The sequence below is a fragment of the Chelonia mydas genome, chromosome 4 (genome assembly GCF_015237465.2).
Source record: "Chelonia mydas isolate rCheMyd1 chromosome 4, rCheMyd1.pri.v2, whole genome shotgun sequence".
NCBI lineage: Eukaryota > Metazoa > Chordata > Testudines > Cheloniidae > Chelonia > Chelonia mydas.
Genome location: NC_057852.1, coordinates 59,447,218 through 59,472,603, shown reverse-complemented (window position 1 = coordinate 59,472,603; position 25,386 = coordinate 59,447,218). Strand labels below are relative to the sequence as shown.

The 25,386-nt window shown below is 38.5% G+C and overlaps 1 protein-coding gene and 2 long non-coding RNA genes across 13 annotated transcripts in view; 1 reads left to right on the top strand and 2 right to left on the bottom strand.

The window, feature by feature from the left end:
- The window catches only part of FBXW7 (F-box and WD repeat domain containing 7), a 281,649-nt gene that overhangs the window by 237,249 nt on the left and 19,014 nt on the right, over positions 1-25,386 (top strand). For all 11 annotated transcript variants that reach the window (XM_037897397.2, XM_027833416.3, XM_027833417.3 and 8 more), the window contains 4 exons: positions 1,096-1,178; positions 4,612-4,753; positions 19,308-19,442; positions 23,950-24,073. In XM_037897397.2, coding sequence (XP_037753325.1) covers positions 1,096-1,178; positions 4,612-4,753; positions 19,308-19,442; positions 23,950-24,073 — 484 coding nt within the window. The remainder of the gene's footprint in view (positions 1-1,095; positions 1,179-4,611; positions 4,754-19,307; positions 19,443-23,949; positions 24,074-25,386) is intronic.
- On the bottom strand, positions 2,678-24,045 carry LOC119566105. The gene is made up of 3 exons (XR_005225150.2): positions 23,940-24,045; positions 4,177-4,258; positions 2,678-3,481 (listed from the first exon to the last, which is right to left on the bottom strand). It is a non-coding gene; the product is annotated as an uncharacterized LOC119566105 (long non-coding RNA).
- LOC122465663 lies at positions 9,275-9,961 on the bottom strand. The gene is made up of 2 exons (XR_006290656.1): positions 9,731-9,961; positions 9,275-9,447 (listed from the first exon to the last, which is right to left on the bottom strand). It is a non-coding gene; the product is annotated as an uncharacterized LOC122465663 (long non-coding RNA).

Below are 25,386 nucleotides of genomic sequence, written 5' to 3'. Positions count from 1 at the left end.
AACATTTTTTATAGCTGTAGAGAAACCAATTCATTTTAGGAAGGAAGACTGGTACAATAAATGGTTGAATCCAGTCATAAAGATGAAATTATAATATCTGCAACATTTTAAAAAACAGAGAACCACTTAGCATTACATATCCAAGATATCAATTTAAAACCATTAATTTTAACAGATTAAATTAGAGAAACTAAAGAAAAACCCTTACAAATATTTAAGGTCCAAATTGATACACAGGTAGTTTATACATTCTGCAGCCAATAGCTGTTGTTGCTCTACTAATGGCTAAAATGTTTTCCTTACAATAAAAACAAAACTTTATTTGGCATAAAATGTGTGGTTGAAGATTACCAGCATATGCAGCAAGTAATCCTTATTTGTCTGGCTGGATGAACATGCCTTTCACTGGTTTCCATCTCTTTGGTAATTTTTGCAGATTTCCTTCTCCTTTTAACAGCTGCCCTGATCATTATTTGTTTTTTGATCATATCTAATTGTGGGTGACATTCTAGACGAGATTTATTCTTTTTCATTCTACCCCTTTTGTGAAAATGTCAATATCCTCTTTAAGTCATTTCGTTTAAGTCAGTGTCATTTCATAAATGTTTGAAATATTAAATTAAAAATGTTAAGATGAGTCATTTTTAAGTATTTGAAATGTTTTTGTCTTAATGCCTAAAATATACATTTGGTCTACAGCACACAGAGATGATCCAAAATGTAACCCACTTCTCATTTTCAGACTTTACAGTTATAAGAGCTATGAAACTGAAATAATAGGGGTGGAATTCTTTCCAGAGATTTCACAAAGATCAGTTTTTTAAATAAACCTTTAGATAGTTATATCCAAATAAAAACTAAGATAGTTTTAAGTATCTTTAGTCATAAAATACATACTTATTAACACTATTTCACATTTGTTACTTCTAGTTGTAAACTAGAACATTATTTTATTTTATTAATGGAGGTTTCTTATGAAAATTCAGAATTAAAGTAAAAGGAAAAATGTGTTCATTTTAGATATTAATGACATGATTTATGCTGGTCATACAACTAAATCTTTGGGGTGTTTTTTTTCCCCTCCTCGCCTTGCAGATGAAGAGAAAGTTGGACCATGGCTCCGAGGTCCGTTCTTTCTCTCTGGGAAAGAAACCCTGCAAAGTCTCAGAATACACGAGGTAATTAAATGTAATAACAGATGACCTGGTCATGATTCTTATGTGTACATCCTGTCTTTCCAGCTGCTCAACCTGAATCATAGCTCATCTTAAACGTTAACTCCATAGAAGAGAACTGGTGGTATTATCACTATTAGCATGTAGTTCAGTTGGTTAAAATTATGGTAACTGAAGTTGAGTTTTAATAGAGTAGCCGAAGTCGTATTTCTTCTTTTGAGGTTTGCTTTCAATTTCTAATATATTGCCCATCTCTGAAGAGCTTTCTACAGGGCAGAAGCATTTCTCAAAATAAAGTGTGAAATCAATACAGTTTTAAAAGGGACTTAATAGTAAGAACTTCTAAAAAGAAAGGCTTTTACAAAATATGATCAAATGTATCAATTTACTAAGGCAACTGAAATACTTGAGTGGAAATTTATGTAGGCAGAACTGAACACACGATCCTAAGCAAATTACAAAAAAATACTTGCTACCTACATTATGGTATTATTGAGTCCCCGTTCTTCTCCCTTACTCATGTTGATTAGTATGTTAGTGCACAAGTAGTTCCATTTATTTCAATGAGACTCCTTGCAGAGTAAGATAATAATCAACATGAGTAAGGAAGCAGAATAGGGCAATTTCTGAATTAGCAAGTATATTTTATTTGCTAAAGATAAGATCTTAAATGGTCTATATGCATACATTACAGTATGCTCAATAGTTGCCATAACAACTAGATATAATTGTTCTCTGATGTCCTGCTGCATTCCATCATTTTGGAATTTGCATCATTGTAAAACTTTTCCTGCTACTTTCCAGTTAAAATTGGCTTAGGAAGTCAGTTCTTGAATACAACACTGTTGATGTATCTTGAAAGTGTAAATTACGTTTTATACGTCTCTCCATTTAAGAGGCTTATTGCACAAATGAAAAGTTCAGAAAATGTGGGAAAATATGTTCTGTGTTTGGTCTTTGATTTTGTAAATGGCAACATTAAAGAACAACAGACCTTCTCTTGTTAGTGAGCAAATATAACCATTCTGATCTCTCTAGTTGGTATATTATTTTCAATTGTTCTCAGTTTTCTGAACTCATTCTGCCAAAAACCTGCCTCTTTCTGTAACAGTTCCTCATATAACACAGTCCTTGGTGTCCACAAAAAAGGACAATTCAGTAAAGTAAACTGTTTGTCAAAATATATGTACTTCTTTTCAGAGGAATTGTTACTTGTCCAGCTTCCTAGAACATGTTACTATGTTTTAATAGAATGAAAACAAACATTCAGAAAGTTCTAAACACAAAAAGAATAAAGTAGGAATAAAGATCATGTTTAATGTGATTTCAAATGAAAAAGAGTTTCCTTTAATTTCTGTTGTGGATGACTGCAGTTTTGACCAAAAAGTCCAATGTAGCAGTGATAGACATTTAAATAAAGGTATAACACCCCCTACGTTAAAATAAACAGCCACCAAACATTTTATTTACTTCAAATATGTATTTTAATGCCTCTAGCCTAAAGACAGCTTTTATATTTCATGCTGTTTAGAACAAGTTTCTAATTTTCTAGCCCATTTTATCACCAACATTCAAAAGCTAGCCTCTGTAGATACTTACCTTCTAGAGAAATTGACCATATTTGGTCCTACTGATGACAGTTGAGAAGATGTGAAAATAGTGTCTCTCAGAAACACAGATAGCCTTTGCTTGTTCACCCACACCAAGGGTAGAATTCAGCTCCTGTGCACAGGACCAGTACAAGACTTATGCACCAGTTAAATTCCACATAAGCTTAATTCACAGAGGCTTATTTTGGAACTGAAGTGTTGGATTGGCTTTTTGCTGGCCCTCTGCACAGGGGTGAATAGAATTAGATAGAAAAGTCATTGATTTTAGAAGTATCATGGATTAACTTAAAAGCATGACTTTTCTAAGTCTTCTTTCCATTGGAATTCAGAAGGTTGAGTTTATATACAGGAAAAAACCCTTTTCATAAATAATATAGGACAGTCTTATGACTTTTTGAGTCGTTTGATCATATTATATTTAATATTGTTTAGGTACAATGATTTAATTCTTGCATCTCAGTGTTTCTTTGTGTTCTCCTTGTTGTTAGAAGGAAAGACTCACAGATCTGATGAACCTGGGGTTTGTTTGCACCCATTAAAAAAAACCCCATTGGGTTATTTGCATTAGCTGAATGTCCTTAAAAGACAACTGTGTTCTGTATTAGCTTTTGTTTACACTGAAATAACAAGTAAAGAAATAAACCTGTTCTTATCAGTCTTTAATCTTCATCAGTTTATGCAAATTATTGGTACATACTGGGGAAAAAAAGAAATAAAAACAAAATTAGTTAAATAAATTAGTTACAAATAAATCTGTATTGCATCAGTTTACAGCAATACTCTGTCCAGTGAAATCCTGAAGAGCAAATCAGCTGAAGGACTAGATTTCCTGCAAAATATTAAGTACATTAAAGCAAAATGTTTAGGTATCTCCAGTGTATTTGAATTCTACATGTTCTGCAATAGTTTGTACAGATAACTATGTTTTAAATAGGTGATCCAAACTTAAGTAGGGACTATATCAGTCAGATATGTTGTAAATGAAGTGTTTTACATGATGTAAGGTGAGAGAAAATTGATGGCTGGACAACATTACTGTGGTAGCCTTCTCTTGGAGTTTAGACCAGTCAGATGGGATGGAGTTCAGGAAAGGGGAAAAAAAAAAAAAAGACACACCTCAGGCAGAAACATATATTACTGTGTCTGATCTTTTAAATATGTGAGAAAACTGTGTGTAGATAGGGCACAACTGCCTCCCACCCCCCTGAAATAGTGAGGTTGGTATTAATCCATCAATATGCAAACTTTTAAAATACAGTAATATATATTGAAGTTAAACTATTCTGTTATCATTATAAAATAGTAATAGCCTCTTGCTAACAAAATATATATCAAGGATTTAGATAATGGATTATTTTGTTGTTTGGCAATGAGGCAGCAACATGTTTTACCTTTACAGTTGAGACCTGTGAACTCCTGCTTTCCACATCACCAGAGACCAGGCCCACAGGAAACATGACACATTTGGTCTTCCTAGAGTGAAAGGATATATACACTTACTGCATCTCTTACATAAGCACTCCCTGCTGGCCAGTTGATGGTATTCATTTGGCCTTCAGTGGATGCTACCCATTTTTTTCCTGGCAGAAAGATGAACACTAGAATGACAGAAACAGCTGTATTGATGAGAGTGAGGAAACTGACTCCTTGAATGACAAAGTAGACTGTTCAAACTGTTGTTGCCCGGGTAATCTCACATAAAAATCAAAACATTATTTTATATTAATTCTGATTTGTAACTGCTGTACTAAAGCATTTTAAGTATATAGACATTTTATTTTTCAAAATGCAATAATTTCTGTGACTTTCACTTATTTGTATCATAGCACTACTGGGCTTGTGCCATGTTCTGCAACACCTACTACTTTTGGGGACCTGAGAGCAGCCAATGGCCAAGGACAACAGCGGCGCCGGATTTCATCTGTCCAGCCACCTACAGGACTTCAGGAATGGCTGAAAATGTTTCAGGTAATCAGCAACTAGAGTGTGAGACTAAATAACCAACTGGAATGGAAAGGAGTACTTGTGGCACCTTAGAGACTAACCAATTTATATGAGCATAAGCTTTCGTGAGCTACAGCTCACTTCATCACTTCAACTGGAATGGTTCACCTTCATGATTTAAGAAAAAATAGCCAGCTTAATGTATCCCCATTGGTTCCATGTAGTCTTGACAAAATAAATGAGCACCAACTTTAAAGGAAATACAGTTTTCCATTCCAGCTAGTTACAAACTCACAAAAATTTTGCTTTCTTGGGTTTGCTACCAAAATAAACTCTACTGTTAAGTACTTAGAAATTTTTTGTAAACTCTATCCAGCATGTTGCCATTGTGGCCTCATTTTAACAAAAGACATGTTCATTTTGAGGCTTGTACGCATTAGTGCATGGTTTGTGTCTGTGTAATTATGATGCTAAATTTATCAGAAATCTGATAATTTAAGTGGAATAGAGGGAAAATCTAGTTTATAATGCTTTAAAAACTTAGTTATTTGACAAAATATATTTCTGATGAAAAGGAAACTCAGTGTTCATTCTTACCATTCTGTGTTTTAATCACATTCTTGGCTTGTGCATATTTGTACAAGAAAGAGCAAAGAGAGAACTTTTTTCTCCCTTCAGATAGTCTGGTCAACAAGGTCTACACGAAAAGCAACACTGACAAAGAGCCTGTAAAATAAAATGGTATGCACCAATATCTCCTACATAGATGTCTATTGTGTGTTTAAAAATATGAAAAAAACTACCCACTGATTAACAATAAAGCAATATTTTTTTCTTTCTGAACATTACTTCTGTAACGGTTTAAAAAGAAGAGATGGATCAAAGAAAATATAAAAATTCATTCCATTATTATCAGCAATCACTTTTACAGGTTCAGTGTAAACTTACTGACACACTGTTTTAGGCAGAAGTCATTTTTTATAACTTCATGCTCGATGTGCATCATTTGATGATAATTTGATTATGTAACTAATCTCATATGCAATTTGCCCTTAAAAAAATAAAAACCTCTTCCTTCATAAATTATAAATATGTAATCTATTCATACAAAACTCGTACTTTGAAGTGAAGTGGGAAAGACTACATGATTTGCAGCAATAAGCATTCAAATTCAGTTGTTAAAGGTATGCTTTTGTGATGTTTTTTCCTAGAAAGATATTAATGGTACTTGGTATATGTGCTTCTTTCTAGACATAACATATACTTCAGCACAGCTCCTGACTATTAATCAGTTGAAAGCCCTTTTGTTGTCGAAAGTTGTTTGTTTCACAACAGAGGTATTTTATTGGTAATTTTAAGTATGTGGCTTACTTTTTCACATAGTCTATAACTACATACAATAAATCAGCAGGGTGGATTTGATTTAAGTCAAATGGATTTAAATCATGATTTAAATCACTAGTCAGGAAGACTCGATTTAATCATGGATTTCTGCATAAGAGTGCATTCTTGTTGGTTGTTATAACCTTAATACATATCTTCACAACTCAGAGATAGATGTAGGTTTCATTTTTAGAAGGTATACACCATACATTTTTAAAGTGATTTATTTTATTTAAAGTGTAAAACTTTTCAGATTAGTTTTACAGCTAATCAGAAAATGAATGATTGTTTGCTTATTTCATTTACCAAAGATAATTGATGCAGATAGTTCACCTCCCAGTGACTTCATAAATATCTCCAATTCAAGACGTTAATCATTAATATTTGGAGGATTTTCTTGCCATGCTGTATTAGGAGGAGATCACCACCAGACAGACATTTAAATTGTTTTATTTAACTAAAACAACAATGTTATATATTCTGGATTTTTTTTCTTCCACAGCAAACACAATATTTTAACAAAACAAGAATATGAATTTTTGAATTTAAACATTCAAGTTTTTTAAAATCAGGTTTGTTTTTGTTAAAATTGTTTTTAACTAAAATTGTTAAATGAAATATTGAAAAAAAAAAAAACCCCACAAAAATTAAATCTACTATGTCAGCCAGGTCAACATGAGAAACTTAAAATATTGGCTTCTACAGTTAACTCAGTCGTCTTCATCTTCATTTTCCTGTTTGTTCATAATCTGGAGAAGAAAAACAAGCTTTCCTGCTTTTTCAGGTCCCAAACGATTTCTCAATTTGGAATGAATTAGTCCAAAGAAGAAAATATTCTTTCTACACCGGCAGAAGAAGCTAGTGAGATTATCACATCAACAGTCTCTTAATCCAAGTGCTTAAGTGATTTCCACCAATTCACTGGTGTGACTTTCTTCAAATCATCATCAGCAAACTTATTTTTCTTGAATGGTTCACCCTTAGCTCGGAAGTTTATTATAGTTGGCATTATGGAGGGATGATTGCTGGATGTCCATGTCATAGCCAACCACTCTTCTTCAGCAGTTAAGGTTTGACCCTGGTACCGAGTATTGAGAATATTGGCAAGAAAATGAGATAGTGCTTGTCCCATTAGTTTTTTTAATGCTTGTAATTTAACTCTGTCATTGCATATTTCTCTTTTTAAGATCTCACTCAGTTCCTTTCAAATTTCAACAGCGTCAGCAGTAAAACAGCTATTTCCCTGCATTTTGTTCAAGGCTACAGAAATAGGCTTCAGGGCACTCAGCATGTGTTCAACATTTCTCTTAAGTCCAATGTTGACAACTTTGGCTGTGGCATTGCCATCTATTTTTTCACGATTTTGTTCACAAACTGTCATCGGATTAGACTAGTTCTTGATATAGTGCTCAAAACAGTTCACTACTGAGTTCCATCGCACGTCTTATGGGAGAGTTAGCTTGGTTTCTCCTACTTTTTTCAGAGCAGCTGCTTCAAAGTGGTAGTTACGGAAGTATTTTTCAATTTCAACAACATTAGCCTTTATTTCTGGAACACTGAAGTCTTTGGCTAGAAGGTGCATCAAATGAGCACTGCAACCGTATGTTATTAGCTTGGGACTCTCTTCATTGTTTTCTAAATAATTTCTTCTCATCTTGGGTACATTTGCAGCATTGTCTGTGACCAAGCTGCATACTAGACATCTGAATTTTTTTCCACAGTTTTTTTTTATAGCCTTTACTGCTACTTCCTGTAAGTATTCTGCTGTGTGTGCATTTCTTGATGTATCAATTGTTTCTCTAAGAAAGACATTCTCTTCTTCTGTTGTCACACAAACACATACAACAGGATCATTGTGGACATTGCTCCACCCATCAAGACTCAGGTTAATAATTTTACCCTCTAGACCTTTTGCACATTGCTCAATTTCTTTCTTAAACTTTATCCAGAATTTGCCTGCAACACCTGCTCTGTTGGGTGGACTGTATCCTCGTCTTAATGACTGAACCATGTTAATGAAGTGTGGGTTCTCAATCGTACGGAAAGGAGAGTCGGCTGCATAAACAAGCCAGGCAATTTTTTCATCAATTACCTCTTTTTTGTAATCTGGTTCTTATCACAAACTTACCTGTAGTTCGCAAAAAGAAAAGGAGTACTTGTGGCACCTTAGAGACTAACCAATTTATTTGAGCATAAGCTTTCGTGAGCTACAGCTCACTTCATCGGATGCATACTGTGGAAAGTGTAGAAGATCTTTTATACACACAAAGCATGAAAAAATACCTCCCCCCCACCCCACTCTCCTGCTGGCAATAGCTTTATCTAAAGTGATCACTCTCCTTACAATGTGTATGATAATCAAGTTGGGCCATTTCCAGCACAAATCCAGATTTTCTCACCCCCCCGCCCAAACCCAATCTCCTGCTGGTAATAGCTTATCTAAAGTGACCACTCTCCTTACAATGTGTATGATAATCAAGGTGGGCCATTTCCAGCACAAATTCAGGGTTTAACAAGAACATCGGGGGGGGGGGGGGGGTTAGGAAAAAACAAGGGGAAATAGGTTACCTTGCATAATGACTTAGCCACTCCCAGTCTCTATTCAAGCCTAAGTTAATTGTATCCAATTTGCAAATGAATTCCAATTCAACAGTTTCTCGCTGGACTCTGGATTTGAAGTTTTTTTGTTGAAGAATTGCAACTTTCATGTCTATAATCGCGTGACCAGAGAGATTGAAGTGTTCTCCGACTGGTTTATGAATGTTATAATTCTTGACATCTGATTTGTGTCCATTTATTCTTTTACGTAGAGACTGTCCAGTGTGACCAATGTACATGGCAGAGGGGCATTGCTGGCACATGATGGCATATATCACATTGGTGGATGTGCAGGTGAACGAGCCTCTGATAGTGTGGCTGATGTTATTAGGCCCTGTGATGGTGTCCCCTGAATAGATATGTGGGCACAGTTGGCAACGGGTTTTGTTGCAAGGATAGGTTCCTGGGTTAGTGGTTCTGTTGTGTGGTATGTGGTTGCTGGTGAGTATTTGCTTCAGGTTGGGGGCTGTCTGTAGGCAAGGACTGGCCTGTCTCCCAGGATTTGAGAGAGTGTTGGGTCATCCTTCAGGATAGGTTGTAGACCCTGTTACCTGTGGTTGTTTCTGGATGATGGAGATTTTTTTTTCTCTTTGCTACAGGTGATATACTGTGGCTATGTGACATACATGATGTGACTAAAACACTATAATTAGCAGATAACTCTGAAACTATAGAAAAGGATGGTGATCTTGAAAGTGGATAGTTTTCAGAATCCTGTATGTTGAGGATGGATTCTCCTAAATAAAATAAGTCAATGCAGTTATTTAATTATTATTACCACACTGCTCATTTAGTATTACTCATGCATTCTCTGACACTTAGTACTACTTTAAAGGTGAAATTGTAAAAGGAAGATCTGCCTATTTCAGCTATTTATTTTTTATCACAACTTCATCTAAAATGATAGTATCATAGAGTAACAAGTATATTTTTGGTTCAAAGAGGAGAATTCAAGAATAGTCCAGAAGGAAGACAGGCAGTCCTTAAGAAAGAAGTATGAAATAAAAAAAGTTTACCAACCTGAAGATCCTGCGTGTTCAGACATGTTCTTTTCATCGTCTTCAACACAGCTTCCTCCTGAAAAGGAGCACTTCTCACGATGATGTTTCATTCAGGCAACCAGGCCTTGCAGTTCTTTGTTGCACCATTTGCATTTTGCACACATACCTGTCTTACTCACAGGTAGAAGAACTTCATTAAAATATTCCCAAACTGGGTCTCTCTTATGGCCTGCTGCCATGATAGGTTTTTCCTTCTAGTGGCAGATCTCAAATCAATGAAGGCTACGCTCAGAAAGACCTCAAGACTTCTGGAATATGCTGCTCAAACAGTATCACTTTTGTTTCTACTGCTTGTCCCTCCTTTCTCACATTTATCTCCAGACTTCTTCTCCTTGTCCAGATCTATTTCAACAACAATCTTCTATTCATTGAACTTTTTGAAACTTTGCACTTTTAGAGAGAGGTAAAGGATTGAATCTGTGTACACAAATTTGCGGAGGGACAATACGGTTGACAATAATGTTATTTCACACCTCTATATATTATTTATTTACTTTAAAATATTTTTACTGTTAACAAGCATGTTATCCCTGGAGACACAAATCCACAGTTTGAGAACTGCAAAACTAAGCATCTCTGATGGTAGCTTCTAAACTAAGCACTGAGTCCCATTGGGTAGATAGAAAGATTAACCTAAATAATCTATACAGAAGTCCCTGGATCCTCATAAGATTGGGTTCCTAATCCATGAACTACTGGAACTCATTTATAAAACTTTTCTTAAACATTACATGACTATATTGACTCATACTATCGAATTAGAATTTATAATCCCTGAAAAACAGAGTATGTGAAATGGGAGGCTGAATATTTTCTGAGAGTGTAGGAAGAGATGGGAAAGGAAGAGGCTGTTAGTCAATGGGAGTTTTGCTGGTCAGGACTGCAAAATGAGGCCTCTTTATGGTTGCAGATTGTTATGAATGACACTTGTTAGATACATATATTAGCCTACAGAAAAACTGTTTCAGTAACAAATAAATTTGCTTTTAATAAAAATGTAACTAGACATTTAAACTAATGTTTTAGGTCATGATTTCAAAAAGAGCCTAAAGTTAGGTTTCTAAATCGTGATTTAGGCTCCTAAATAAGTGACCTGATTTTCAAAAGTGCTGATCATGCAGCAGTTCCCACTGATTACTTCAGTTGGAGCAATAGGTGTTCAGCACTTTTGAAAATCAAGCCTGTTATTTTGGAGCCTAACTTTTGAAACTCTTGGCCTTCAGGTTTAAAGTCACGTCTCCTTGACTCCTCCAAGGGCACTTACCTTTATTACCTTTATTCCTCAGTAGGAAAATAAAAACTTGCACAAAGTATAGTTAAAAATTACTTAGGATGGTGCAGTTTCTGAGCATGCACTGATAGTGTCACTCTTACAATCTGATTTTTTTTCTGTATGGCAATCAAAATGGGAGCACTTTCTCCCTTATTAGTATAGGATGGCTGTTAAGTAGCACTATCCTATTTGTCTATAAATGCATCTATACTGATAGTGTCTTTGCAATCAATTTTAAAATTGAACGTCCAGACCAAAAATAAAGAACAAAACAAAACCAACTTTGTTAAACTGGAGGTACAGTTGTAAATGTTTATTAGTTGTGGGGGAAAAAGCCCTAAGAAAACTTTGCAGTTTTCTCAAAAGCTTGGCCTGGAAGTCAAAATAAGATTACTCGTTGAAAGAAAATTTTACAAAGGATTGGAAACACACACAGTTCCTGATGCCTATGCAACCTTAATGCCTGTCCAGCTCCTGCCAATCTGCCATCCAGGATTCCTGTCTGCCTTGTGTGTAAGATGGAAACATTTTGATGAAGGACTTCTGATTGTAAGAACTTCAAGTAGTTCATAGCGTGGAGCTGGGAACAACTTAAATCCACTTTACTTATGTTGCTGCTTGTAGAATCAAGAAACTCTGGAATATACGACTTTGGTTTTGAATGTATATTTCTGCTACATAAGTGTGATTTGATTTGTCTTCCACCCGGTGCACAGGTGTGTCAACATAAATTTTAGTTCAGCCATTAAGAGGTTGATAGCCTCATATATTAATGATCAGTTTCAGTACAACATAATTCTGTATAATTAGGGGGATTTGTCTCAAACACTTGTCTTGAATCGGTCATTTTTGATGAACAGAGATTTTCTTTTCCATATACTCAATGGTTCAAAATAAGACACAAACGGTTTTCTCTGGTTAGTGTACATTTTACTTTAAATGCTATAGTAGCATACAATCTCTATGAACTTGATTGAAATAGTTCGATAAAATCACTTTACAATTTCTAGGGTCACTGCTTCAATTGAGATGTGCATTGTTTGAGGATTTGTCTCCTGGTCTTACAACTTCGTATTCTGGTCTCAGACACCTGTTCTGAGGATAGTGTGGGTGGCACTGAAGTAGAGTTATAGTTATTTGAGTTCTATTAACTGTATATTTCCATTCATTTGAATTTCCAGGCTAATGTCTGAGTCTTTTAAGAACACTAAAATGTTCTATGAAATCTTTTCATTTACTATTTGACCTGAGCTATGTGCTTTGAACATGACAACTAAAAGAAAGTCTCTGCCCCATGAAGCTTATATTTTAAAGGACACAAACAGATAAGACATAATCAGTTGGGGAAACAGAGAGTAGAGCTGATTGGAAATTTTCCAATGGAACCTTTTTCCCATCAGTAAATACTGATTTCTGCAAAATGTTTTGCTTTTGATTAATGAGTCAACTTCAACAAGAATTTGCTTTGAAAGAAGAGAAGAAACATTTCAATAAGGTTGAAATATCCAGTTCATTCAACATTCAGCCTTTTTGAAACGGAATCTTTAGATATTCCATTTTATATCATATATAATTTTGGCATCCTAAAAAATGTTTTAATTCTGTCTTGCAAATTTTGAAAGTGAAATTCCTCATGAAACCAAAAATCCAGTGCCTGCCAAGTTCCTCTGGAGGCAGAATTACATCAAATATTAATCCCTTCTTTACTTTTTCCCTAAACTTTTCCCACTTATATACTATTGTGGTAAGGGGGCTTTTGTCTAACGTGGTCAAAGTTTGTGAAACCTCCTCATTTGATTGACCAGAGATGGGAATCTGGCACACTGGGATTGGAAAGTCATTTTCTATGCATAATAGTGTCAATCAGTAGAGGTAATCCCTTTGAGGAGCTGGTAAGCCTGTAACTGAGGGTGTTTGCTCCCAGCAGCTATGATAGTGTCCAGCTTCTGCCACTTCTGGCTGGCAAAGAGACTATTTCTTTCAGATAGAGACCTAGCCACAGTAATTCACACATTTGTCACTTCCTCTCTGGTATTCTGCAGTTCTCTTTACCTCCACCTAGACAAGATGTTCATGAAGAAACTGTAACACAGTGACAACACAGTGGTCCATCTCCTAAGCAGAACAAGCACTAAACCATATTTCACGCCAGTGTTCTACAACCTACACCGTCTTCCCACGCACTTTCAGATCCAATTCAGGGTTCTGGTATTTGAGTAGAAAGCCCTCACTTGGATAGGTCCACATCATATCAAAGACTGCCTTCCTTAAGAACATAAGAACAGCCATACTGGGTCAGACAGAAGGGCCATCTAGCCCAGTATCCTCTTTTCTGACCGTGGCCAATGCCAGGTGCCCCAGCAGGAATGAACAGAGCAGGTAATCATCAAGTGATCCATCCCCTGTTGCCCATTCCCAGCTTCTGGCAAACAGAGGCTAGGGACACCATCCCTGCCCATCCTGGCTAATAGCCATTGATGGACCTATCCTCCATGAATTTATCCAGTTCTTTTTTGAACCCTGGTATAGTCTTGGCCTTCACAACATTCTCTGGCAAGGAGCTCCACAGATTGACTGTGCATGGTGTGAAGAAATATTTCCTTTTGTTTTAAACCTGCTGCCTATTAATTTCATTTGGTGACCCTAGTTCCTGTGTTATGAGGAGGAGTAAATAACACTTCCTTATTTATTTTCTCCGCACGAGTCATGATTTTATAGACCTCAATAATCTCCCCCTTTAGTCGTCTCATTACTCTTTCCTCATACAGAAGCCGTTCCATGCCCCTAATCATTTTTGTTGCCCTTTTCTGAACCTTTTCTAATTCCAATATATCTTTTTTGAGATGGGGTGACCACATCTGCACACAGTATTCGAGGTGTGGGCGTACTATGGATTTATATAGAGACAGTATGTATTTTCTGTCTTATCTATCCCTTTCTTAACAATTCCCAACATTCTGTTCACTTTTTTGACTGCCGCTGCACATTGAGTGGATGTTTTCAGAGAACTATCCACAGTGACTCCCAAGATCTTTCTTGAGTGGTAACAACTAATTTAGTGGTTTAACTGATTTAACTGGGACTTGGTCCTGCTTTGAGCAGGGGGTTGGACTAGATGACCTTCTGGGGTCCCTTCCAACCCTGATATTCTATGATTCTATGATAGTCCCCATCATTTTATATGTATAAAATGTATATTTATATGTATAAAATGTATGTATATGTATGGGATTATGTTTTCCAATGTGCATTACTTTACATTTATCAACATTGAATTTCATCTGCCATTTTGTTGCCCAGTCACCCAGTTTTGAGAGATCCTGTTGTAGCTCTTTGCAGTCTGCCTGGGACTTAACTATCTTGAGTAGTTTTGTATCATCTGGTCCCAGTATAGACCCCTGGGGGACACCACTATTTACCTCTCTCCATTCTGAAAATGGGCCATTTATTCCTACCCTTTGTTTCCTATCTTTTAACCAGTTACCAGTCCATGAGAGGACCTTCCCTCTTATCCAATGATAGCTTCAGTCAACATAGTTATGTTTTGCCCTGCACACTATGTTTATCCAATCCAAATACATGTTTGAGAGAACTAAAGGCAGTGTTCTTAACAGCAAAACCAACACACTGATTCACCCTCCCAAAAGGAGATCAGGAAGAGCCCCTTCTCTCCATCTTCAGGTATCTCCATAAGACACACCTTTCAACCACTAAAAGAATTAAACAGCACACTAAAAAGTTATAACCTAGATTAAACCTAGAACAGGTCAAAGTATGAATATGCTCAAACTAGGGGCCCTGATTACACCCAGAGTAGGAAAGAGATCTAATTGCCTCCACCCAGCTAGTCCACAATATGTGTTTTTAGTCCATGTAGTGGTCTTTACAGTGTTAAATATTATATATTACAATGTTAAATATTTTATAAATGCTTCTTGATAGTAAGACACAGGTTAGGAGTAGGAAAGGCACAAAAACAGCAGTGGGAGAAAACAAAGGAGGGAGTGAGGCTGACATCTTTAGCCCAAATGGGTTCAGAAATCAGAAACAATTCTTTAATGTTTTAGGGAGAAAAACCTTTATTTAACTAGCAAATTGAAAGAAGTAGCTGGAGTTTCATTCAGTGTGAGCCTGCATGCAGTTTTCACACACCAGCATTGATGTGGCGTGGTCAGCGCATACAAATTCACTGCATTCTCCACATTGCTTGCAGCTCTTATGGTCAAATGACCTTAAGCAAATGTGGCAGATTCCACTGCCAAGTCTGCAGGGTGATCCCATGGTATCTTTTTTTTATAGTAACCAAGGGATGAGAGTGCTGCTTTGATGGGCATGGTGAGATGATGGATATCAAGGATTCTCCTCTTTATATGTGCATCTTCGAGTCATTCTCCTAGACTGACAAGAAATAAGTGCCTTGTTTTGGTTGAGTGTGGTGCCAAGCAGGATCACTGCTGACTCAAATAAGGAACCTGGGATGCCAGCAACATCAAGCATGTTGAAGAAAAGAAATATTGGCCACCTTTGTATCTTGCACCCACAGGAGTACATTCTTGCAAGATGGTCCATGTTGTTGACAGCACTTTTAGTGTCATAATGGAGAATTATGTGGGGTTTCTTTTTGTCTCCTCCTAGAACCTTGTCATGATGCATCGTCGATAGTATTATTATCAACTTGCCCTTCTTTGGAACATAGGAAGCCAGGGTAAGTGGCCCAGCAAACCTGAACACTGATGGCAGTTTTTCTCTGCTCCAACGTGGATGCATCTCATTCTGTACATCTGACTTGTTCCAACATAAGTCAAATTTTCATTAAATAGATCTTCAGTAAGCTGAATACTGGTGAAGTTATCCCCAACTATGTTTCTTCCAGTCTTATACCAGGGCTGAAAATGAGCTCCTCCTCATCTGAAAATGAACCTGATGAACAGTCAATGAAAATGTAGTCTTCCTTTTCAGAGCTACTCTTGACATGATCTGGCACAACGTCACTGTCATTTAATAAGTTGTCATCACAAAACTTCTTACTTTCAGAGTTGCAAATCATTTTTCTAAGATCAGAAGCAAAATATCGTGCCCGTTTGTTCACCTTCTTGAATTGTGGAACACAGAAAATGCCCTCAAGAGTCTCCTTAAACTTATGCTCAAATAAATTGGTTAGTCTCTAAGGTGCCACTAGTACTCCTTTTCTTTTTGCAGATACAGACTAACACGGCTGCTACTCTAATACCTAGACAGACAATCCCCTCAAGAATGGTAGGGAGAGAGCCACCATCAGTCCACTGTGCTGAGGATACCAAACATGCCTGGATCTGAAGGGACCAACCTCCCTGGAGTACCTTCTACTGTAGGGTAACTGTATGCAGCAACTGCTGTCACTGCAATCCATTATCCAATTAGCATATGCTAACTATTACAGTACAAGATACTCTCACTAGAAGCAAATGTGTACACAGAGCTACTAAAAACAGAGGACAGTGCAATATGTTTGGGCTACATTTGTACCCCACATACTGTTTTGATACAGAAAAATTATTTTTCATGGTAAATTACATTTTTTTTATCTTAGATGAATTGTGTATATGTGCCTAAATAACTGTGTCCTAAAACTGCATAGTTGGAGGGCCACTGGTTCATGAGTTATCACAACATATATGCTTACAGGCTACAGTATTCCCACGAATGTGGAGGAGGGTTAATGGAGCTTTTTTACCTGGAACATTTTTAGGAATATAAAATGTCTGAGTTGCTCAGGAACAAAAATGTTAGAAATTTTGCATCATTGCTTGGCACCTATTTACTTTACAAACATGTTCACTGTTGTTGTTTATATAAATCACACACTTATCCTTCCCCTCTCTGTCTCTGCTGAATGTGCTGTGTGCCATTTTTTGCTAACAGGTCAATCTATAGATCACAGAGATGCTAATCTAATGAAGATAATTATGTCATTCCTCCATTAACAGATATAGTTGTATTCATCTGGCAAGACTACTCACTCTTAACAAAATTTTCCACACCAAATATTTTCCCTCAGAGATCTCTTACTGACTGTTACCAGTTTATTTTTAAAAATATGAAAGACCAATCGGGAGAGCTCCCTAGAGTAAAAGTCTTTCAGCAGTTGATTGTTTGGAAGGGTCTTTAAGGTTGTTGCCTCTAGCCAACCTATAAAGCTGAAGGAATAGATTTTACTGTCTTAAAGATTGTTTTCCCCTGTGAAGGCGGGGGGAGGGAGAGGGCAGTGTGTGCCTCTCAGTTTAGTTCTACATTGTATTTTGTCAGTAAAGGTAAGAGTAAGGATTACTTACACTGATGTGCAATAGTGTCATCAGAATTTAGGGGCCATTAACAATTTTTATTGATTTACAACCAGGGTAAACATCTGCCACAACACAAAATGTTGATATTAAAGTTCTTTGAATTATTTTTACTGTATTAATTACTAACAAAATTGATTTAGAATTATTTTAAAAGTTATGAGAGACTAATACAGATACAATTAAAAAGTAGTTTGATAGATCAGAGTAAATGTTGCAAACATTTCTAGTCAACTAGTGCCTTGGAATAAAAAACAGAACAGTTTTAAAACAGCTGATGAGATAAGCAGCTGCTGTGTATGCACCCTAACTATTTTACTTAAAAGGATTTTCAGAAGTATGGTTTATTGTTTGGATGATTGATAGTTTTCAATTGAGATAGTTCCCACTGAAAGAGTCCTATTGTAGAGCTCTAAAAGCTGTTAGTAGGAGCATCTTTGAAACCTCCACTGAGATCACGTTTTTCAAAAAATGTATATTTTAAAATTTTTAAATCCCAGACATACTACTACCAGCCCACATCATCTCAACAGTTGTCAGCAGGGAATGCTATTGTTCCGGTTTCAGTCTCCTCTAACATTGTATCCCAGTCCTCAAAACTTACCAATGTCTTCCAACAAAAAGTGTGAAGTCAGGAGCTAATTTTCCTAATATTTCTAATGAGTTTATGTAATTTACATCATAAAGAGGAGTAAATTACTATTCTGCTCATAGTTCATCTTTCTGACTTCTACTCTATCCTTAACTTGCCTCACTATGTCTAGGCATTGTAGTACATGGTCTTTAATAATATACCCTAATTTCAAATCCAAAGAGTGATAGTGCACAATACAGCAAATCTAGGTCTTGAGGCACAGGTTAAGGTGGCATATGAATTTTAATTCTAAGCTATCTTGCTTTCTCGTATCTGAGTCAGCCCTTTCAACTGTAATGTAATGTGTTAATTTACTTGCATATGCCATTCTAGACGAACCCATATGTTCAAAAATATGAATATGAATCTGCTTAGAAAACACTGTTGCTGTTTCATTTTGTGTCCTCTCTTATACTTTGTTCATGCTCTAATTTGATTGCTAAATCAGTTTTCTATTGTTTTTTCTCTTGAAATTGTTTTTGCATAACAAATCAAAATTTGTTCAGCACAGATGAGTTTGAGACAGACATGCTTGTCAGATATGCCATATATTCAGTTATTAATTTTTCTGCAAATGCTGCTGCTAATCTGCTGTACTCTCAGATGAGTGCCTATTTAAAGTCATCAAATGTTATGGTGCCCATTAGTAAGAATGTGAAGTAAAAAAATTACCAGTAAAAATTCCCTGTTTACTTAGTAAATTGATGTTTACAAAATAAAATATTGGTTTATAGCCAGGATTCTGAAATATAACATTGTGGCAGATGAACATATAGCAGTAATAACCTTTGGACAATAAGCAAAGTGATGTATTTTAGAGAAAGTTGCCAGTTGGTGTTTTTTGGTTTGGTTCTCTCCCCCACACTCTAAGTAAAGTTTCTAATGGAACAGTGAAATTCTGATGGCTGAAATTGGACATTTCATTTGAATACTCATTGGAGTGAGTACTCTTGCACTAATCACTGTGCTCTCAACACATTCTAAATTGATTTTAAAACAATGTACAATTTTTAACTATTCATGTTGTATTCTTATGTTATAGATTATACTCATCAATACAATAGATAAAGTTGTCTACTGGCACTTGAGTTTGGGTTCTAAACATTTTCCATCAATTTTATTTTGCTTAACTTCCAATGATTATCACAAAAACCCTAACAAATTATTTTGTGTGGTAAGGTACTTACCCATAGGAAGCCTAAACACACTATCATTGGGTATCCTGCATACTGGCTTTTTTGCAAAGTAGCTTTATAAGTATTGTATACTAAAATAGTACAAACATTGAACATATCTTTCTCTCTTATAGAGCTGGAGTGGACCAGAGAAGTTACTTGCTTTAGATGAACTCATTGATAGTTGTGAACCAACACAAGTGAAACATATGATGCAAGTGATAGAGCCCCAGTTTCAACGAGACTTTATTTCCTTGCTCCCAAAAGAGGTGAGGATGATCAGTTAATGCTGGGCTCTGGGTGCTGTTTGACTATGTAAAGCATCATCTATCACCTTTAAACATTTCCATGCTAATTATGGTATTCAGTATTGTCAATATAAATACTGTTTTAATTGGTGTTAGAGTACTACAAGTTGACAAACTGCCATGTCTTAATTATGTAATTCTCAGATTAATGTATGCTTCTGAGCTAAAGGCCAGATTTTTGAAGATATTTAGGTACCGTGTGGGATTTTCAGATGTGCCTATCTGCATCTTTAGGCATCTTAAAATCTTCAAAAAATCTGTCCAAGTGACTTTCTTTCAACTACTGAGATAAGTTCCATGTTGTACTATAAGTCATTTGAGTTCTTTCAGCTTAGATAGGTTTTCTTTAACCACGTTTTCCTTCTGGTTATTTAGTGTCTTGTCTCTTGACTGATTTGCCAGATTTAGTCTTGCATATATTCTGTATCATCAGCGTATATGTTTTGATCATCATCCCCTCCACGTTTTGAGGAGACAATAAAATACTGTTTTGTAGAACTTCTTCACATTAAAAAAAAGTCAACATATACAAACTTATTCTTGATTTGTAATATGCACCTATCATTCTCCAAGTGTATGCATTATTAAATCTGCATTAAGTCTGTTAGTGTTACTTATATAATTAAAAGAGAAAATTCCCCAGCAACAAGGACCCAAAAACGCCAATCCCCTTATTCTAACCTCCAGGCAATCCCCTGGGTAAACAAATATCTTTCAATATACCCTGCAGGCAGTGATGAGCTGCCAAAATCTTAACAACCGGTTCCCTATAAAAGTTCTGATTTAAGGGATGTGCCTCTGTCCTGCCCCACCCCACCCCACCCCCAGGCTCCATCCTGCCCCCCAGGCTCTGTCCTGCTTCCTCCCGTCCCCCCAGGCTCTGTCCTGCCCCCCCTGCCCTCCCCAGGCCCGTTCTCCATCCCAGGTGCCTGTTGGTGGAGCAGGAGTCTTGCAGCCCTTGCATCAGTGGGGTTGCTCCCAGCATGTGGGGCGGCGGCTCCCTGCAGGCAAAGGCAGCCATCTGCCCGACTCCCCACCGCAGGATGTGACCACCCCCGAGCGGCGGAGGCTGGACAGCTCCACAGCACAGGAGCGGGAGAGACTGGAGAGCCCCCAGCAAGCCCAAGGCAGTCCCCAGCCATGGCACCAGCCAGCCCTGCCCAGCTCCTGGGACAGAGGAGGCTGCTGCCAGGGGCCTGGCTCCCTGGCCCTACGCGGTGCCCAGTCACATGGTGCCTGATCTCCCTGCCCAGTGCAGCTGGTCACGCTTCCTGGGCCGGGCAGGAAGCAGCATGGAGCTTGGCCACGGCTGCTGAGCGAGGCGGCATCGGATCAGCCTCTGCGTGTGAGGCCCCGGAGCGGCTGCCCGGATAGCTGTGCAGCGCAGGTACCAGCCGCAGCATGGCCCCTGCCCCGAGACAGGACGTGGGGCCCCGCAGCCCTTCCATAGCCCCGTGCTGCTCCATGCACCCCCTCTAGCACCGAGCCCCTTCTCCAACCAGGGCCAGCTCTAGGATTTTTGCCGCTCCAAGCAAAAAAATTTTTGGCCACCCTGCTTTTTTTTTTTTTCATGCTCTGCCCCAACTCTGCCCCTTCCCCAAATCCCCCGCCCCACCTCCTCCCCCAGGCGTGCCGCATCCCCCCCCCCCATTGCTTCCTACGGCTCCCCCCCCGCAACCCCCTGCCCTAACTCACCTCCGCTCCGCCACTCACCTCTCCCTCTCAGGTGCGGGAGAGACAGCACACTCAGGGGAGCAGGCGGAGCGGAGGTGAGTGAGGGTGTGCGGGAGCGCAGGAAGTAACGGGGGGGTAGAGGAACCACTCCCTGCCCCAGCTCACCTCCACTCCACCACCACCACCTCCCCGAGCATGCTGCTGCTCGGCTTCTCCGGCCTCCCTCCCAGACTTGCCGTGTAGGGGGGAGAAGCTTAGCGATGGCAGCACGCTCATTTCTAGGGGTGGCATGGCTGGCGCTGGAATGCCACCCCTAGAAATGTGTCGCCCCAAGCACCTGCTCGTTTTGCTGGTGCCTAGAGCTGGCCCTGTCTCCAACAGCCCCTTTCTATGACACTGAGCCCGACACCATGCACCCTCCCTAGCACCGCGAGTCGAGGCCCCCTTGGCCTGGGGGGCTGCCCCAGCCTGGCTGGGACTTTCTGGGGCAGCGACTGCCTATCCAACCCCTCCCCCTCCCGCCCCATCCCCTGACCGCCCCCTCCAGCTGCTCCCTGCCCATTATCCAACCCCTCCTCCCAGCCCCCTTACCATGCTGCTCAGGGCAGAGTGAATGGATGCCGCGTGGCCCGCTGGAGCTTGCAGCCCCACCCCCACCCCCCTTACCATGCTGCTCAAAGCGGCAGGCGCTGCAGAGCTGCCCAGGAGTGGTCCAGAGCGCTGGTGGCGCGGCACGCTGAGCCCCTGCGAGAGGGGGGAAGGTGGGGGAGGGGCCAGGGGAGCCTCCCTGGCCGGGAGCTCAAGGAGCCCTAACAACCGGTTCTAAAACTGCTTCTAAATTTAACATCCGGTTCACGTGAACCGGTGCGAACTGGCTCCAGCTCACCACTGCCTGCAGGTCAACAACGCAGACTCTTGTCAGGTCAACAGGGAAGCATTCTTAGTAGTGTTATGCTGGTGTTAGAATATGGTCCACTATGTTCCGTATTTTCTTCATGTGTATTAAGACTGTTCTTATGTTCCATTCTCTGGCATTCCTTAGATAGTCATGGCCCCTCTTTTCCTTTCGTGTGCTAGTATAATATCTTCTTAACTGAGGAAAGTGTCAGAGCTGTCCTTTGGGATTAAGTGGATCGTTTTTGTTAGGGGATGGAAGTAATATATACTATGAATATTAACTAAATACGCACAGTGGATGTAACTAATATTGACATACGTGTTTTCTGCACCCGGTTTCTTTGAAATCCTTTACTTGTTTGTGAGGAATACCGTGGGGAAAGAAACATACCATATTGTGTTATTCCTAGTGAAGCTGCCCGAAGCCTTCTATAGTTCAGAAGCACAAGAAGGTTTTTTTTCTCAAAACTGTCCCTCCTGCAGTGATCTGTTAGCCACTGATGTGGATCTGCTGCTTGGCCCCTGTGTTTATCGCTCTGTTTTTCATTTTCAGTGATTGGATGGATGTATGTTACTTCTCTCAGCAGAGGAGCAGTGTCAGTAACATCTTGAATATCTCCAGAAACTGAGGACTGACGTCCTTGATTTTGTTTTAGATGTCTTCTGTTGCTCATCCAGGACTGATGTTCAGGAGTTTTTATAATATATGACAGTGGAGCAGATTGTATGTAGCCGTCTAGTTTCATTTTGTTCACCATTTGGTTTAACCCAGCCAACTGGTGACTAAATTAACTCAGTAACCTCTAATGTTACCATCTAGATAAGTTAAAATTCTACTTTATTTCTTAGTACTTAATGGGAGTTTTAAAATGCACCACATAAACTTACTGAAATCTACAATCTACATTAATATGATTTATTATATCCCTTATGCACCCTAGTATTCTATAAAACATCTCATAAAATTAAAGAATATTTTTGCATTCTGTTCAGTAAATAGGTTGTATACCTGTTTGATCAACTGCATTTGCACACTGTTCTTCAACTCAAGCACACATGGAACTTAACTGTTCTACTGTTTAAGCTCTGCTGAGTGGAACATAAGCATGGCAAGATAATTTGCTCCACGGGGGTCATCTTATGCTTACTATAGGAAACAAGCTTAGTTTTCAGTTTTACAGTTGGGACAGTCACTATATTTTTGTGTGTTTGCTGTGATAACATTGCACTCAACCCAGTATCAGTTTTGAAATTCACTTTTTGGTCATTTGTTTCTATTGGCACAAACTGTTTCTACTACAGAAACTTACTTTGTAAATTTACTCCGGAATCACAAACCTGTGTCTTTGCCATTTGTTTAGCGGGTGTTCTGTGTAAGTGCTTTATTGTGCATTTTTAATTAGACTTCAGGTTTTACTGCTTGCTCACTTTTATTTAGGAAGCACATTTTTTTCACTGGTCCCACATATATCCCCATTGTTCTTTGCACTGTCAAATCCATTTCCCACAATAACCTTGCTTTGTTCTGAATATTAGTTAAATAATCAAATATTATAATATACCACAAACTAATCATCTCTAATTCGTTTCTGATAACTTATAATTTGCAGAACTTAATTATATAGGTCTGACACTCAGTAGACAATCCCGACACCTGGCACCTCGTTTCTTTTAAAGAAAATATTTCCCAGGTGACATTTTTGCATGGATCTCAAGGTATTATTAAAACAATTTTGTCCAGCAGTACTTTGCTCCTATAGAAATGTACTGTAGGTCTCTAATACTTCTGGGCTGTTTGATATTTCAATTTATTGTTTTAATACATCTATTTCGACTGTCTGCATCTCAATCACTGTGTTCAGTGAATGACAGAGTTTATTCTCCTACCTCTTTACAGTTGGCACTATACGTGCTTTCATTCCTGGAACCCAAGGACCTTCTGCAGGCAGCACAGACATGCCGTTACTGGAGAATTCTGGCTGAGGATAACCTTTTGTGGAGAGAGAAATGCAAAGAGGAGGGTAAGGCTCAGGAAAAATGCTAACATAGTGGTAGAAGTAGCTATGGGTGTTCATTTCATTTATGTAAGAAGCTTAAAATTTTGAGAAAGGAATTCAGTTCAGTGTAAATTCGTTACTAATGCTTGACCTCTGTAATAAGTATCTTTGAAGCAGAGGTAGAAAATATTTAATGTGATATTTTAAAATAAACTGCAGTTAAACATTAACATTATATCTATAAAAAGGTTATATGTAGTATAAAGACCTATATATGCTGTGTCCGTTTGGTATATTATATATACTATAAAATGATTTTTACAATTTAGAGTAAGTTGTCATACAGACTATCACAGAACACATTACAGTTTCTGGGAGAATAGAAAGAATACTGTAAAGAGTTTGGGTGCAGTGATTCACAGTGACAAACAAAGGGAAAGTGATGTACAGTGAGAGCAAAAGGCACTGAATTGTGAAATTGATAAAGGTACAAGTAAGTATTCTTGCAGTAACAAGGGGAGAATAGAATGATGTAGTAATTAGGAAAAAGTGAGAGCAGTGTGGTCTAGTGCCAACTGTAGGCTAAATGAACAGGGAGGTTTCAAGGTTAGACTTGAAGAAAAGTGGTAATTTAGTGGCTCAGATGATAGACGCAGAGTTTCCATAAACAAAAGGGGATGCAGCCTACACTGGTGTGGCAGAATCCCTGTAAAGAGTCAAAGAAGAGCACCGTGAAATAGGCAAGATAATAGATTTGTATAGGGGTCAGAGAGAAAACAGCAAGACCCTGGAGAATTTGAAAAACACGTAGATCTATTTTTACTTGCATGAATAGGGAGCCAGTGTAGGGATGGAGCATGTGGATACAGTCCTCCTTTGAGTCATGGTCCTTGTGCGTATTCCACTCTAGGTGTCCATATGCTCCATGCACCTGAGACTGGACGATTTCTGCTTGCAATGTCCATTGGTCCGTGCCTGCACCCCTCATTTCCTCATGCTTTAAAACAAAGGCATGAAGGGTGACTTGGACCAACTGCCTTTCCACTTCTTTTTACCACCCATGGTCTAAGACAGAACCCCTCTGTGTCCACGGTATTAGCTAGTGTTTTTCTTCTTCAAGCTTGTTCTTACGTGTAAATAGTTTTTAAGTGTAATTTTTAGTAGTTTAGGATTAGGGGTTCCCCCATGCCACCAAAGCTCCTCTCCATAAGGGGTGCCTAGTTATGTCCAGGGTCCAGGAATTGTGTGTCCTGCCCCTGGACTTTTCAGTCAGTGACAACGACAACAAATACCTCTCCTGCTTCAGGGAAGCTTTATGACCCCTCCAAGTGCAGCAT